This window comes from Plenodomus lingam (genome assembly GCF_022343315.1).
Source record: "Plenodomus lingam strain CAN1 chromosome Unknown contig_1, whole genome shotgun sequence".
Taxonomy (NCBI): domain Eukaryota; kingdom Fungi; phylum Ascomycota; class Dothideomycetes; order Pleosporales; family Leptosphaeriaceae; genus Plenodomus; species Plenodomus lingam.
Genome location: NW_027093927.1, coordinates 793,580 through 807,920, shown reverse-complemented (window position 1 = coordinate 807,920; position 14,341 = coordinate 793,580). Strand labels below are relative to the sequence as shown.

At 50.9% G+C, this 14,341-nt stretch overlaps 7 protein-coding genes across 7 annotated transcripts; 3 read left to right on the top strand and 4 right to left on the bottom strand.

The window, feature by feature from the left end:
• Positions 1 to 333, bottom strand: IAQ61_000267 (uncharacterized protein; the record flags this gene model as incomplete). Its single annotated transcript, XM_066094597.1, has 1 exon — positions 1 to 333. One exon carries the CDS (start codon positions 331 to 333, stop codon positions 1 to 3), a length of 333 nt encoding a protein of 110 aa, XP_065955450.1.
• Positions 334 to 2,368: 2,035 nt separating this feature from the next.
• On the bottom strand, positions 2,369 to 4,108 carry IAQ61_000266 (uncharacterized protein; the record flags this gene model as incomplete). The annotated part of the gene is made up of 4 exons (XM_003835393.1): positions 2,369 to 2,804; positions 2,921 to 3,368; positions 3,417 to 3,942; positions 3,998 to 4,108. The coding sequence occupies 4 exons, from the start codon at positions 4,106 to 4,108 to the stop codon at positions 2,369 to 2,371; spliced, it is 1,521 nt and encodes a 506-aa protein (XP_003835441.1).
• Positions 4,109 to 6,757: 2,649 nt separating this feature from the next.
• IAQ61_000265 (uncharacterized protein) lies at positions 6,758 to 7,237 on the top strand (the record flags this gene model as incomplete). The annotated part of the gene is made up of 2 exons (XM_066094596.1): positions 6,758 to 6,814; positions 6,887 to 7,237. 2 exons carry the CDS (start codon positions 6,758 to 6,760, stop codon positions 7,235 to 7,237), a joined length of 408 nt encoding a protein of 135 aa, XP_065955449.1.
• Positions 7,238 to 7,877: 640 nt separating this feature from the next.
• IAQ61_000264 (uncharacterized protein) lies at positions 7,878 to 8,622 on the bottom strand (the record flags this gene model as incomplete). The annotated part of the gene is made up of 2 exons (XM_066094595.1): positions 7,878 to 8,267; positions 8,575 to 8,622. The coding sequence occupies 2 exons, from the start codon at positions 8,620 to 8,622 to the stop codon at positions 7,878 to 7,880; spliced, it is 438 nt and encodes a 145-aa protein (XP_065955448.1).
• Positions 8,623 to 9,196: 574 nt separating this feature from the next.
• IAQ61_000263 (uncharacterized protein) lies at positions 9,197 to 10,519 on the top strand (the record flags this gene model as incomplete). Its single annotated transcript, XM_003835390.1, has 1 exon — positions 9,197 to 10,519. The coding sequence occupies one exon, from the start codon at positions 9,197 to 9,199 to the stop codon at positions 10,517 to 10,519; it is 1,323 nt and encodes a 440-aa protein (XP_003835438.1).
• A 457-nt stretch (positions 10,520 to 10,976) lies between these two features.
• IAQ61_000262 (uncharacterized protein) lies at positions 10,977 to 12,376 on the top strand. Its single transcript, XM_003835389.2, has 2 exons — positions 10,977 to 11,677; positions 11,753 to 12,376. The coding sequence occupies exons 1-2, from the start codon at positions 11,460 to 11,462 to the stop codon at positions 12,264 to 12,266; spliced, it is 732 nt and encodes a 243-aa protein (XP_003835437.1). The 5' UTR covers positions 10,977 to 11,459; the 3' UTR covers positions 12,267 to 12,376.
• A 256-nt stretch (positions 12,377 to 12,632) lies between these two features.
• IAQ61_000261 (uncharacterized protein) lies at positions 12,633 to 13,607 on the bottom strand (the record flags this gene model as incomplete). Its single annotated transcript, XM_003835388.2, has 1 exon — positions 12,633 to 13,607. The coding sequence occupies one exon, from the start codon at positions 13,605 to 13,607 to the stop codon at positions 12,633 to 12,635; it is 975 nt and encodes a 324-aa protein (XP_003835436.2).
• Positions 13,608 to 14,341: the final 734 nt, after the last annotated feature.

The window sequence follows — 14,341 nt, the reverse complement described above, 5'->3', positions numbered from 1 at the left end:
CTAGGCCCCTTTATCACCTGGCTCATTGTTTTGACCAGAAATGCAGCAATCTGAGCTGTAACTACATAATCGTCGGCTTCTATGGTGGGTTCTGGAGAGATAATCGGAATTGAGTCCGACGAGGCCACTGCTACCACCAAACCCGTGACCGTCCATTGCGTGACGACAAGTTTCGATACCGTCTGCAGCTAGCATTGTGCAGAGGCTTTTCAGCCCACTGATTGCACTGTGTAACTCTGCCAATGGACCGAAGTCACCCTTCTCGATAGTCTCGCGCGACTTGTGGTACAGCATGTACATATATTCGCCTGTGTAATGCAGGGCGAAAGTCATCGGTAGTAGCGGTAAAATATATATCTGTACCGTGGGATAGTCGAGCACCTTCACTCCTGGCCCGAAGAAGATTGACTGTCACAGTCTTTCAATTGTCGTCGTATGGGGCAATATCGCACAGCGATTGTGACAGCACGTGCCAGGACCAACCTTGCGTGCATGATGATCTGGCATCGCACGAAAGTAAGGCTACCGTACACGACGGCTGGACGCCCAGTCCCTATAAACGCTCCCATCTCGTCACATACGTCGGCGTAGAGAGACAGCACGGCCGATCAAGGGACACGGTGATGATTGAAGAGCATGTAACCATTGTTCATGGACGCATAACTATACTTCGGACCGGTATAATCTACTGCAATGCTCGGAAACGGCTGATGTGATTTCTCGTCCCGAATCTGAAGGATTAAAGTCTACGGGCCGTGTTCATCGTGTTCGGCATCGGAGAGGCTGTCGATAGGAGGAGGGCCGGAGGCTTTGCTTCTCGAGAGCTTCGGTAAAAGCAGCTGTGCAACCACGATCTGCAGATGGCGCGCGTGGGTACTCTAGTTCAAGGAAGATTTAAAGTTGGCGAGTAGGTGGTACGGTAAGGGTTGTGTGACACGTACAGCATGTGTGGCGGTACGACCCATCCATCCATTCCACCACTTGCTTGAGGTCAGAAAGGGACCGTGTATCTTGAATTCCTTCTTGACAGGGTCTCACTTTGCATTCGTTTCCAAGCTTCGCACGTTGCTGCCATGGCTGAGTTCAGTCTGCGTGTAACAGCCAATGATGCCGTTCGAGGATCCTGGGCATCCAGTGCTATCATTGCTCCTCAGATCCCTGCTCGCGTACAGTAGTGACTGTAAGAGGCTGTCAGTCAGCTAACGCCCAGGTGGCACATGCATGCACGCCATCTCGACTAGAAGATTGGCCAACTACAGAACATGCTCATAGGCAAACAGTAAGGACTCATCTCCTCGTTGAGATGTTCCTCCATCTGATCTGGGAGTCCTCATGGCTCCAGAGCTCTCTACTGATGAGGCGCTGGATTGCTTTGACTCTCGCCAGGCCTAGATGATAGCGTTGTGACCGGGAGAGTTTCACCTGTTGGTCCTTGTCAAGCAGTTTATCTTTGCTCAAGACCCAGAGCACCTTCTCTTGCCGCTCCAGGAAGTCATTGCGATCAAGGAGGTGCTATGCCAGCTGGGTCACGTCGATTGACGAGCCGTCTCGCTCAGCCTGAAGTGCTGCTGTGCCATCCTGAGCCGTCTTGAGATGATCGGTGAAGTCCATCGCTCAATCGGTCGGTCGTGCGTCTCATCTATGATCAAACAAAGCGAGATGCAGGTGCCAGCGTGTCGTCCTTCATACAACATTGCTCATGCCAGAGCAAAAGGAGCAGCGAGCACATCATGGATAATCGAAGTTTGAAGTAGTGTCAGGGAATAAGGCTGAGGAGTAGGTCGTGCGACAGCCTCGGTACGACTTATGGCTGAGGCGTGGCTTGAGAGTGGATAGTTCTGTAAAGGAGAGAGGTTGATGGAGTGCGTCACAATGCGGGGTGCCGCCTAATGTGCCGCCTGCCGTGTGGGGGGCAATTCTCGGTTCTTCACTTTGGCCCGAACATTTGCGTGACCGCTCGTATTGTTCCGGCAGTATCAAGTTCATGTTGGAGAGATATGATAAGCAGCTAAGACAAAGGAGCTCAGGCTTTAGAGTCCAATGCAGGCCTTCAAGGAAGTAGCCATGCTGCAAAATGCAAGCGTCTATAACAGGTAAATATCTGTCGCTCTAGCTAAACCATGCTGTGCGAGCATAGACAACCATTGTGCTCTCCCAAAATCAGACAAAAAACAAATCTAGTCGTACAGGATATCAGAGGTCCAGACCAACCGACCTAGAAGAAAACGCCGCTAATCATGATGAATACCTAATACTCTGTGAATGAAAACGTTAAACAAGTCATCATGAACAAGTGGCGCCGGTACACCTGAAGAACCTTACAGAGGTTCGCTCATCAACATACCGGTTGCTGTCAAAGCTAGCAGCCTCACTCAATCGCAGCATCCGCCCAACTACTCAGACCGCCTTCTTCCTTTAACACGCGGTCCATATCCTCTTCTGCAAGTCGAACCAGGATTTCGAAGGGTGCTTCTGTGCCATTCATAGGCTGTCTCCTACGTGGGAGGAATATAATACCGCCGTCTCCTGGACCATACGATCGTCGGATGAATTCAGGCCGGCCATTGAGTGACTTTTCAGCAAGATCGGTACCAGGTATACCCCAGCGCAAATCTGCTCCGAAGTTCAGCCACGAGGTGATGTAGATGTCGGCTCCAAAACTCAAGGCCAATGCGCATTCTGTGTCGGTGATGCGCTCAATGGATTTGAAGAAGGCCAGGTGGCGTGATATCCAGTCATTGTCGACCCCGAGTATCGTGCTCTTAATCTTCCGTATGACATCGATGATGGTGCGTTGTGTGACACTACATGATGCACGTCAGTTACGTTCTCCAGGATGCCCTGTGTATGATCTGACCACGAGGCCCCTTGCAACGCAGGGTATGACAGATCGACAACGCGTATGATGAAACTAACTCACTGGTTCTCCGCTGTCAGGTCAGCGACGTTGAGCGTACCTCGAGAGAAGAGCGCCATGTTGCCCATGTAATCTGCTGGTACCGGGGGTTGTTGCCGCCTTCGCAGATCTGTTGCAATGCCGATGTTTGTTGTCGTATACTTACTCTTGATCAAGCGATCTGCTCTTGCTCGAGTGACGTGAGTCCATACTAGAGCAGCCAGGACGTTGCACATAGTTGGAGGGGTATCCTTGGGGAAATGCGGTCGGAGCCGTTCTCGGTAAGCCCGAACACGCGCCGCCGGAATGACCAGAAGTCGTTGAGTACACTTGGTGTCCCTGGGTAAAGTCTTGCGATATTCGTACGTCCCATCGCAGTAGCAATCTGCAACCTGAACATCACCTGGTCTTGATGGGACATTGTCGATCGCGACCCGCATCTTTGACTGAGCATCGGCTACGCTCGAAGATTCTGCCCTGGTCAGCGGGGGCCCTGAGCAATGTCGAGATGGTCAAATACCAAAACGCTCATGTTCTTCGAGCGTTCGTAGTCCAGAGACCCGGGAGACATTTGCGCAGTAGGTTTGCCAAAAGGTGGTGACGCCAGAGAAGTCCAAGACGCTGTGATGCATATACATAGACAGAACAAGGCCACCAGGGATGAAATAGGCCTGAACTCTCATAGCTGGTGCGTCGCTTTTCTCGAAGTCGACTTTGCCTTCTCCATTGGCTGGAATGCCTGGGTAGTTGGCAAAATCTTCTGGCACAAACGTGGCGCTCTTGAAAGCACTTGGCGGCATTCCTCGTCGTTTAAGTTGCTCGTAAGTGTGCGGAAAGGTCTCAGGATGTAACGGAATTTGCCTCGACCGGAACATGCAAGCCATCTCTTCGTCTGAAATTTCGACTGGATACTCCAAGGCCAGTCTTCCTGTTTCTCGATTGGCCAATGTGAGTGTACCAGCGAGAAATGGAAACCTCTTCAGAGAGAGGCGAAGCCCCGCGGTCAGAGCGTGGATAGCTGCCTCTGCTTCATTTTGATCGGGGAACTGTGACGGTTAATTGCAATGAACAGAAGTAAAACATGGGCAGGGATTCACTGACTGGAAATATAGATAATGTCTGCGTATACACTCGAACCACGTTCTGGTCCAGATGGGATAGATGAAATATTTTCGTCCGCTTGGGCGGCGGAGACACTGATTTGACGATCATCTTGACAAGGCAAGAAGCGCTGCTAGCGATAGACTCCAGGGGCCAGGGCTTGCGCGATACTAACGGGAGGTCTAACATAATCAGGGGCTATGATAATGAGTTTATATACCGGTATGGGGAAGAGTCACACATGCCGTGACTTTGGGTGAGCAAACACGCAGGAAGTGAAGCACGAGATGTCATTTTACCCCTTCACCGCAAGGTCCTTCGAGTGCATTTGTGTAACGGCAGCGGCATTGGCCTGCGCTTCGACGTTTGGAACGGGCCGAGTGGGCTAAGACCAGCTACCGCCGCATTTGGCAACATCTTCATGTTGCACAGACTCGTCTCACCCGCTTCCCCGACACGTCCCCAACTAGTACTGCTTATTTGAGACTCGCATCCATACCCGTGGTCCTCATAAGAGGTTTTGTGCCGCTTCCCCGTCTGCCTTGTTCGGCCGTGCCTGAGCAACAGGCGTCGCGGAAGCGGACACGATGTTGCCGCTGCGCGAACGTTCAACGAGCGTCTCCACCGAGTTGGGATGCAAAGGGCAAGGGGTCAGTCCCGGGTTTTGCTTTTGCGGTCGCCAACTCCCACTCATTGGAGCGGAGGTCAGGCGACAGCACACAGCAGCATGTAGAGATCGATTATGCCATCTTTGACGCCCAGATCCTAGGCCGACAGGGTTCGGTGCGTACGTAATCGGCATCCTTTGCTTGCCTCGTCTATCGCTTTTGGACAGGCTGACATTCTGACGTCCTTCCATGCTGCTGCGGACAAGGGCAAGGGCATAACTGTACGGCATCGTCCCCACAGGGCCGATCGCACTTGGGTGCGTTGATACCACTGGCCTGGAGTGACCGAAAGCCACAGCTGAGCTGCCACGACAAGATGCCCCACGGCTCATGCTACCTTAAGCGCGAACAGTATAACAATGTGACAGGAAAAACCTGCGGTCCACGGTCCTTCTATGCGCAGCAACGCGCATCCTACGACCAGGTATACGGAAGGCTGTGACTGGGCACCATTTACGCCCAACGACGTAACGCATATTGGTGTCACGTCAGATACCCTCAAATAGCACCTAGGTAGCGGTGAGCTATGCTCGAGTTGGCGGAGACAGGTGAGGTGTATGCCAGAGGGCGTCGACTTAGATAGGTAAGCCTCTTGGGAGACACGTCGCGGGTGCACTGCCGGCTAGTGGGTCGCGCTCATATGGATTGCCAGCAGGCACAGGCATAGCTCCCATGTAATCAGCGATGTCAGCCAAAGGGTAAGATGACGCAGCAGACGGTTCGGCTGTGGATTTCATAAATTGAGGTATTAAGCGCCGTAAGCTTTGCACTATGCGGTCAATTCCATAAGTACAGCCTTCGTCAGGTCGTTGCATGCGAAGAGTATGGAATGATTCCGCCAGATCCCTCGGCCATATTCGTCACAACACTGTTGGAGCCAAAGAATGTGTCAACGCGCAGGACCTGTCGGATCCTTGTGCGAATCCGTGTATAATGTAGGTACAGAGTTGGGGCATCCTATGCCACACGACACCCAACTTGAGTAGAGTAGCCGAATGGTTACGGGTCGGAATGTGCACAGCACAGGCGTGATCCCAATACAATGTGAGACCAGTTCACCGGAAGGATTCTCCGAAGTGATGATGTTGCACACCGGAAGAGTTGCAAGATGGCGACAATGGAAAGGAATTGACGCCCAAGTGGCCCCTATGCTAATTGGGCTGCAAGTCTTGGCCAAGAGCAAAGGGCTAAGATGAGGACTGGCGTCGCCTGAATGAGAACACGGATTCGATATATCGAGATGTACAAACACTCGAACGTGCAATCTTCAGAGGGTCGTTCCCGGCGTAGCGTTTGTGAGCTGAGCGCGATCCGCACCGAGCTGCGTCCCGCTCCGAGCCGTCGAAGCAAGGGGTAACCAACATGGGTGGCCTGTGACGGCAATGTCTGGACATGATGATTATTGTCCGCGCGCACGCTTGGTATTGTGTCAGCTCAACTCTACATCACTTTTCATACTTTCCCATGATGATCTTCCAGGCAGCTAGCGCCGGAGACGATGATGCTGCGGGGTCGTGGAATCGTGGACCTTCAGGGTGCTCCCCCACCATCTCAACACAAAGATCGACGAAAGCGAGAGCCGATGATTGCCTGGGGAGTAGATGACTCTTTTCGAAGAGTAGCTAGTCATGTGTGCCTAGATGGCTTGTGTCTGCCCTCCGCATAGTTGGGGCATCCGTGCAGAGGGTCTTCGCAAAAGCTGACATGATCGGAAAAGGCGCCGGGATGGAGGACCGATGTTGCATAGTACCAACACATAAGGGCTATAGCGGGCTCCCAGCACCGTAGGCTTTTCTCTGCGGGCTGGAAGTTTTGAAATGAACTGTCGAAGTTTGTTGACGTGTGCCAGCCTCTGTTCAGTCGTCTCTCACGTTACCTACGCTACCGGGACCCCAGCACGCATTGCAATAGATGCTGACCAGTCAAATTGCCAGAAAACTCATCTGGAGCTGCGGTCCGATGCTCTATCCCATCGTGAAATTACATTCGGAATGCTTGGTGGGTCGTTCCTCGAGGCACTGCGTCGCAGTCTGACAGAGAAGAAGTCTAAATTGCTATCGTGGCGACGGAAAGATACGAACATACAGTACCTATGCTTGCTGTTCTAGCACTCGAAGCCGCTGCAGTCCCGATTGCACCCGCGCTACTCGTAGAAGAATCAGCATAGTCCGTCGAGAAGTCGAGAAGTGTACTGGTCCTTGCTCGTACTTTTGACTTGAAGAAATGCTCTGACCTGGAGAAGCATATTGCATCCACGAGCAATGAGTATTACAGGGGTGTACTAATTGATCCATGCATATTCAAACTTAACCTCCAGCTGGAGGAGATAACTGTGTACTTGGATCGTGCCTTGAAAAGAGAATGCGCCTGCTGTTGTGAATGCGAAGGTCTTTCGTATTCGATTATGCACTTTTGGTCCCAGACCACTACCGGTACATACTTACTGAAGACGCTATGCCGTTGCACGATTTGCCAGTGGACCATACAACTGGCTTTGCCGTCGACTTCTTCCCATTCCTCATATCTGGATGTCGCATCGAATCCCGCGACAGTAACTTTGATACGTGTGTAAGTCGGAGCGATGGAAATAGGGTGCTATTGAACTTTCGTCTGCGGTTAACCTTTTTCTCTAGAGTTCCTACCATATAGGCGCATGAGGCGGCACTATCCACGAACCTTGCAGAGGCTTCCAGCCAGAGAGATGGCAGAGTACGTTGCAAACAGCCAAGCTATTCCGAGCCTACTCATGCGGAGCTTCTGCGCTAACTCGAGCGCTCGATGACTTTTGGACGACGCTTACAGAAGAAAAAATAACAGTGTTATGGTGCCACATAGTTTGGGGTTGCTTTCAAAGTGTGTTTTGGTAACAATAGAGTGCTGGACGGGCCGGTAAGGATGATCGGCAGTCACTTTGGTGTGCGACTTTCTGAGGGTAACGAGAAGGAAGTTCTTGTCGATAGTGCAATAAGTTCTTCCCAACATAGATTTTGTTATAATCTTCTAACCCGGTTAGCATATGTTTTTTAAATATCTCTAAGACCCTAAGGCGGCTACGAAATATCATGACCAAGGATACTTTAAGACGGGCGATATCCGATGCAAAGAGGAAGGTTGCTTCTGCATCCTTATACAGGTGGTTATCTCTTAAAATCATCAAATCTGGAGGCCACAAGCTCTCAACGCTTGATATCAAACACGAGCTCCTAGATTTGCTATATGTTACTGAAGCCATGGTTGGGGGCGGAATTTTGGGCAGCGTCTCGCAACTCTAACTTCTTCAAAGGATGGCTTGACAATTTTTTTTTGAACCCATGAAGTTCTTGGTCACCATCAAAGATGTGTAGCGGGATGTGCGCGACAGGTTCACGGGATAGAAATTGCTTACGCTCCTTCGTGTTGTCAGTGGTGAATGACCAAAGACTGTGACTGTATAGCACAGGAAAAATTGCTTGGGCCGCAATTCTCTCCAGCAGACCAGACTTGCTCCGAAGTGCACCAGTGGGGGATGACTTTGAGACAGGCAGCGAGATTGTGAGAGACAAAGTATCACAGACGAGAACCACAGCTCCAGTAGCTCTTTCGAATTCAATTAGGTGGCGGCGCTTGTAAAATCAGTGGTTTGACGGACTTTGAAAGACGAGCGTGAAGGATTCATGTACGGGGAAGAAAAGGGATCGTGCGTCGAAGGTCAGTATTACGTTAATTTAGCGCGCCTTACAGGTAATCGCGCCTGCCCCTTTCCAGCTGCTCTCCAGTTCGCACGGCCGCCCATCCTTGTCACACCGCCGGTCATGTCATGCCTAGTCAGCAATAGTTCTAACTTCTATGCCTGTCGAGGTCATATACTCTCTCTTAGGTATGAGCTCTATGTCCAGCAGTGGTCCATCATGTCGCATCTCGTAGATCTACCAGAAGCCACGTATCTTTGCCGTCCTTAAGATTAAGATTTAGACACATTTGAAAAAGATTCTTGACAGAAATAGATCAACAGCCATATCGCCACCTTTGCATACTCCTACGCTGAGGCCTTTGCTAACCTTGTCACAGACACGTTTAGAGGCAAGCTTTTCAATAGAACCAGCTCGTTGTAGAATTCACTCGCTGAAGCTACTAGGTTCCACACCGTGAATTGAGACGATCACAGCGAGCCATGAAGATCCACAGACCGCCTTGCGCTTTTCGACATCATGACATGCAGGAATAAACTTAGCCAAGTAGGATGACAATCATCTTCTTTTCAGCACTCTCGATCAAGATTCTGAGCCCATATTACCATGCAGTCTATCCTCGACTTTTCACTACATAAATGGCGGTCCACTACAGCTCAGGTATGAATTACTTGTGCGGCCGGCGATACCCACCTGAGCACTTGGCCACTGCTGTCACAATGTGACATCTGGTATACATTCACTTGTAGAGTGTACCTGTCGCAACAGTACATAGACTCTCCCCGTTGCCTTCCCTAATGAGCCACACATTCCATCCACTCAACTCAGCACAGTAACACCGACATTCGAGGCCCACGACAATAATGTGTCCCTACAACGGGACATCTGCAGCCACACCAGAGATAGTTGGCTCCACTACCGTCCCGAATCGCGCTCCCGGTGTTGCTGAATATTTATCAAACGTCCTTGATGAGTACAAATATCACATTTGGCAGCGACAGGACGATGAACGGTCGATGATCATATCTTCCCCTTCTTTAGTTCAAGAGACACTTCCGATGTTCAAGGATCGTTGGTGTGGAGGCCCAGAGCAGCATGTCAGCGAGTTCTACCATAGAATCGAGCCAGCGCTGCGGCTGACATCTTTCCTACTGAATGAAGACTACCCTCTCCTTTGGTTTTGCCATTTTACTTTTGGCGAGCGACGTCGCGATGAACAGGGTATTTACATCGTCTCTACTGCTTATTCCCATTCAACCGACGCTATCGTGCGGGTGCGAGCCAACCTGAAGGAGCTGGGAAAGGTGATTAGCTTTCTCTTCATGCCGCGTGAGTGGAATGAGAAGGCCTGGGGCATGAGCTTTTCTGGTCGCAAAGGTTTCCCCCGGTATTTCCGCCATTTCAAAGACCACGATTTTCCGCCTTCTCGGTCCCGCAAAGGAGCCTGTCACCCTGTTGTCGCCATATCCTCTAAGTTCCAGGATTATTTCCGACAAGACTATTCAAGAAAGAGCACACCTGGCGAGCGTTATAGGGCTCTCTACATGTTCGCGGTGACGCTTGGACACGAAATTGCGCATGCCTATAAACAATGGCTCGTCAGAACTGGACCTTCTGAATCCAAAGAGGAACCTCGCTGGTGCAAACGAGACAAGATCCACGAACTTGGATTTTCATGGGAGACACATATCATGGGTCATGTTACGGATCCGACGCAGTCTGAGAGGGGAAGTTTCCCCTATCTTTGCTCATTACACCTTGAAGATTACTCCTCGCTGGCCGATCGTGCGGTATTCGTGCGCAAGCTCAAAGGCCATTCCAAAGCTGAATTTACAACACGAGATGTCGCCGGTATCCATCGACAATGGACAGCCCTCACTCCTTCGGAATTTCGCGGCGGGAAATGGTTCCTTGATCCGAAAGCAACAGCCTTCCTGGCTAGCTACCAGGTCATACCATTACAGTGGGTTATGGACTGGTTCAGCGAAGATGTCATGTCGCGTCGTAGAGCCGAATGGGAGCTAGCACGGTGTTATAAAACAACACCTTTGCCTGACACATTCATGATCATATACGAGCGGAATGCGAAGGGTATTCATATTCAGCGACCCCTCAACCCCCACTTTCCTATCGATTGTGACATCATGCAGCAGAGAAGGAGGTTGCAAGCGAACGGAGGGCAATAGAAAATTCGGATAGGAGCTCTCCTTTCGGCCTTTCGGATATGGCACCATCCCCAATGAACCCTGGAGGAGAAGACGCGAGAATTCCTGATACGGTATCTACCCATCCACCTCTTGTATTACCGAGATCTCGACATGTTCCGGCGGCATGCCATGAGCTCTTTTCTAAACGAGGTTCCTTGTCTGGCATCCGCCCTCTTCTCATACCGTAGTAGGCTGATGTCTGCTAGAGTCATTTGCTTCTCCACATTTTTGGGAATGCGGACTTGCATGCATTAATTAACACATCTAAGTATAAAAATTTCAATCATTCTATCGAGCTTCTCACACTTTGCCTGTGGCCCTGATGACCCTACTGTTGGCGTTGCAGGCCGGTCGGCCAGTTCTTACATAACAACATCGGCCAACGTTTGCCTCGGCACGTATTACTGCATTGACTTCTCAAACGGCACAATATGATATCGGGGCTGGAATTACTTTTGAATGTTGTCCTAACGTAGCTCACTGGCAGCTGCTATATTGTCACCATTGTTATGTATGTGGTGACGTAGTTTTGCGGGCCTCGTCATCACCATCTCCAACTGCTGACAAAAGACTCGAGTCTCGGCATCGGAAACTGGAAATCGCACCGGCTTCGATCCGGCAATGGGTACTAGAGCTGAGCTTTTGACCCCAACCTACGTCCGTCACAAACTCCATTTGGAATTCATACTAGAGTCTCATCGAAGCCATGCAATTGGCCGACCAGAGAGGAATCACTCGGAGATATCGCTCTGAAGGTAGTACCTTGGCTTACTGCCTTGCTACCCCACCCCCACCTCGAAGGTCAAAGTGACGATTTAAAGACCCCTCATATTGCGGAACAACTCTTCACACAACTTTTCTAGACTTCCTCTTCCACCATAAACATCACTTTCATTAGATATACTTTTACACATCGACAATGGCGTGCGAGAATTGCAAGACAGGTTACAAGTGGGACGGTACCGCAATCGGCAAGGAAACCACCCTTGACAACATCAACACATATGTGACGGGCGACAACAAGGAGCGCGCTATCCTCATTATCACCGATGTCTTTGGCTGGACACTGCCCAACATCCGTCTTCTAGCGGATGCCTACGCAAAGGAAGCCAAGGCGACTGTCTACGTCCCTGATCTGTATGTGACCGGACATCCCGATCCCCACTCAATATTTTTCCCGTCTTCCCGCAGACTTTACTGACTGCACCATAGATTCGATGGCGAAGTAGTCGACCCAGACGCCATGTCCGACCCGGAAAAAGCGAAGAAATTCGACGTCATGGAGTTCCTCGGCCGCCACAACAAAGACGTTCGCTGGCCGCAAATCAAACAACATGCGCAGACGCTGAAATCGCAGTACCCCAAGGTGGGCGCAATGGGTTTCTGCTACGGCGGCTGGGCCTGTCTCAGACTGGCTGCGGACCCCAAGCTCATTGACTGCGCATCCACTGCGCATCCCTCCATGCTCGAGAAGTCTGAGGTTGATGCCGTCAAGATGCCCGTGCAATTTTTGGCGCCCGAGAACGACTTTGCGTATACGGAGGAGCTCAAGGCGTATACACACGAGGCTATGCCTAAGACGGGTGCGCCGTGGGAGTATGTGTTCTTCCCTGGTATGACGCATGGGTTTGCGGCGAGGGGAGATCCCAATGATCCTAAGCAGAGGGAGGCATTCGAGAGGGCGAAGAGGAGCGCGGTATCATGGTTCGTTGAGTACCTGCACTGAATGCAGGATACTCTTTGGGTAGCTTAGATGATGACCCAACGATATAAACATTTTGTCCCAATATTTCGATCTGCACAGGTCGATGTGCTCAAGAATACCGGTATGCCGCGGGAGTGAAATTAATAGTTGCGCAACCATTAAGCATTTGCATTCCACCTAGACTTTATACAAAGCACATCAACAAAACAATGACGTCGTGTGAACGGATCATCGTCGCCAGCGTCATGGTTTTCAGACGAAGTTTTAATTATAAAGTAATTATCGCAGCTATCATGGAATTTATGGTATGTACATAAACAGTTTACGGTGCGATGTTTATGCAGTATCCAGCTTGTCCTTCACAGACTGCAATTCACAGATTTCGTATCAAACGGTCGCCATCCTGGAGCGAGAAGCCCAACCCCAAGCGTCGACACTTCGCTTAGCCATGGCCGCCACACTCTCCGCATACGTACTAACACCATGACTTGGATCCGCATCCTTCGACTTGCAAGTCGGGCCCGACTTGAAGCCTCCAAGCTTCCCATCAACTGGAGCAAAGTGCTGCTTCTCCTTGGTCGTAGCAAGCATATTCTGCGCCGCCTCCTCAGTCCATCCATTGATGAAATCACCATGGGAAGACCAAGCAGGCCCAGATGCCAGTTTGATAGGTGCCTCTCCCGACCAACCGCTGGGCAGCACCTTGCGGAGGTCGTAGCGAATGGAGAAGCGTAGCTGAGGCATGGATTTCATTCCTGGGGGACACCGATTTGGGGTTCCATGGTCGCGCGACTTGTAGCCCGTCTCGAGGGTCTCGGTGTTGACGCACTGGGGGAAGTAGAGAAGCTGCTGGAGATGGATGTTGCATGTTTTGCTGGGGAATCCGTTGGCGTCGAGCGGGCTTTCGGGTCCACCTTCGCAGAACCATTCGGCTTTTGCGTTGGGATCCATGGCTGCTTGTGTTTTGGCGGAAGCGACACCAGCGACCATTTTCACGTCTTGCGGGATGGCGACTTCGGCAGGGGTCTCACCCAAGTTGTAGTAGGCGCTGAAACGTGATAGTGGTACGGGGTCAAATGTCTTGCCGCCGTCCTTGGTGTATAGTACGGTAGGGACCCAGTAGGTGGAGAGATCATTGGGGTTTTCCATGTTGGTGCATCCTTTGGAGAGTTCGGCGCTGGTATTGGTGGTGGCAGTGATGGCATCTGATCCATAGAAAGAGTGGAGATGGGACTTGGTGAACGAACCAGGATAGACAATGGGATCAATGTTCTTCTGCATGAAGGGAGAGGCAGCATTGATAACAGTGTAGGCATTGGCACTTGCAAGCAGGCCTGCGATGTAAAGAACGGAAGGAGACATCCTGTGTCTAGTGAAGCGAATGTTTGAGATACAACGAATGACGAATTTTTGAAAAGAACGTGGTAAGCAGGAACCGAAAGAAGCGCGATGAAGACATCGAGAATCATGCGAATGGGGTTTATATGGTGACTACTATACCTACTCAACCATGCGGCTCTGCCGACTTTCCATGCCATAGCATTCTAGATCCGTACGCCAATATCCATAAACAGCCACCAAAGTTTCAAATGCAGGATGCTCTACGCTCAAGCGAGCAGCAGCGCCGCGCCGTTTCGTTTCTGGCTGTGAGTTTAAGGAGAGACGCATGAACCCATGAGGTGATGGCCGAGGCATAACATCACGTGAATGGAACACTATTGGACAATTGACCTTGTCAAAACACTAGTTCCCACTACGATCCCGCAGTGACGGTTTCGAAACAGAAGACACCGCCTTGCATTTCCTATGCCCTTTTTTTGTTGGGCAATGCAAGTACGATACTGTGTACAAGCGAGGTCATGTTCTAGGTACAACCCGGTACATCGAAACCTCTTTGCAAGGTTGGACCAGGTGGTACCCGTAAGCCATCTTTTGCACGAATGAGATACGTTGAAGGAACATATGAGCCTCATGGATCTCAAATGCAGCCATAGCTTACGGTCCATAATCGCGTGTTGCATGGTCAGATACCCAGTGGTGCGGCTGTCGGCAGGGCTTTCAGGGGAAACACTGCTTGACGCTCGGTGACCAGACAA

Excerpts from the sequence above, each read along its gene's own strand:
- IAQ61_000262 (XM_003835389.2), top strand. The coding sequence starts at position 11,460 with ATGGCGTGCGAGAATTGCAAGACAGGTTACAAGTGGGACGGTACCGCA. Across the intron at positions 11,678-11,752 it reads ACTGTCTACGTCCCTGATCT|ATTCGATGGCGAAGTAGTCG; the intron begins GTATGTGACCGG and ends ACTGCACCATAG.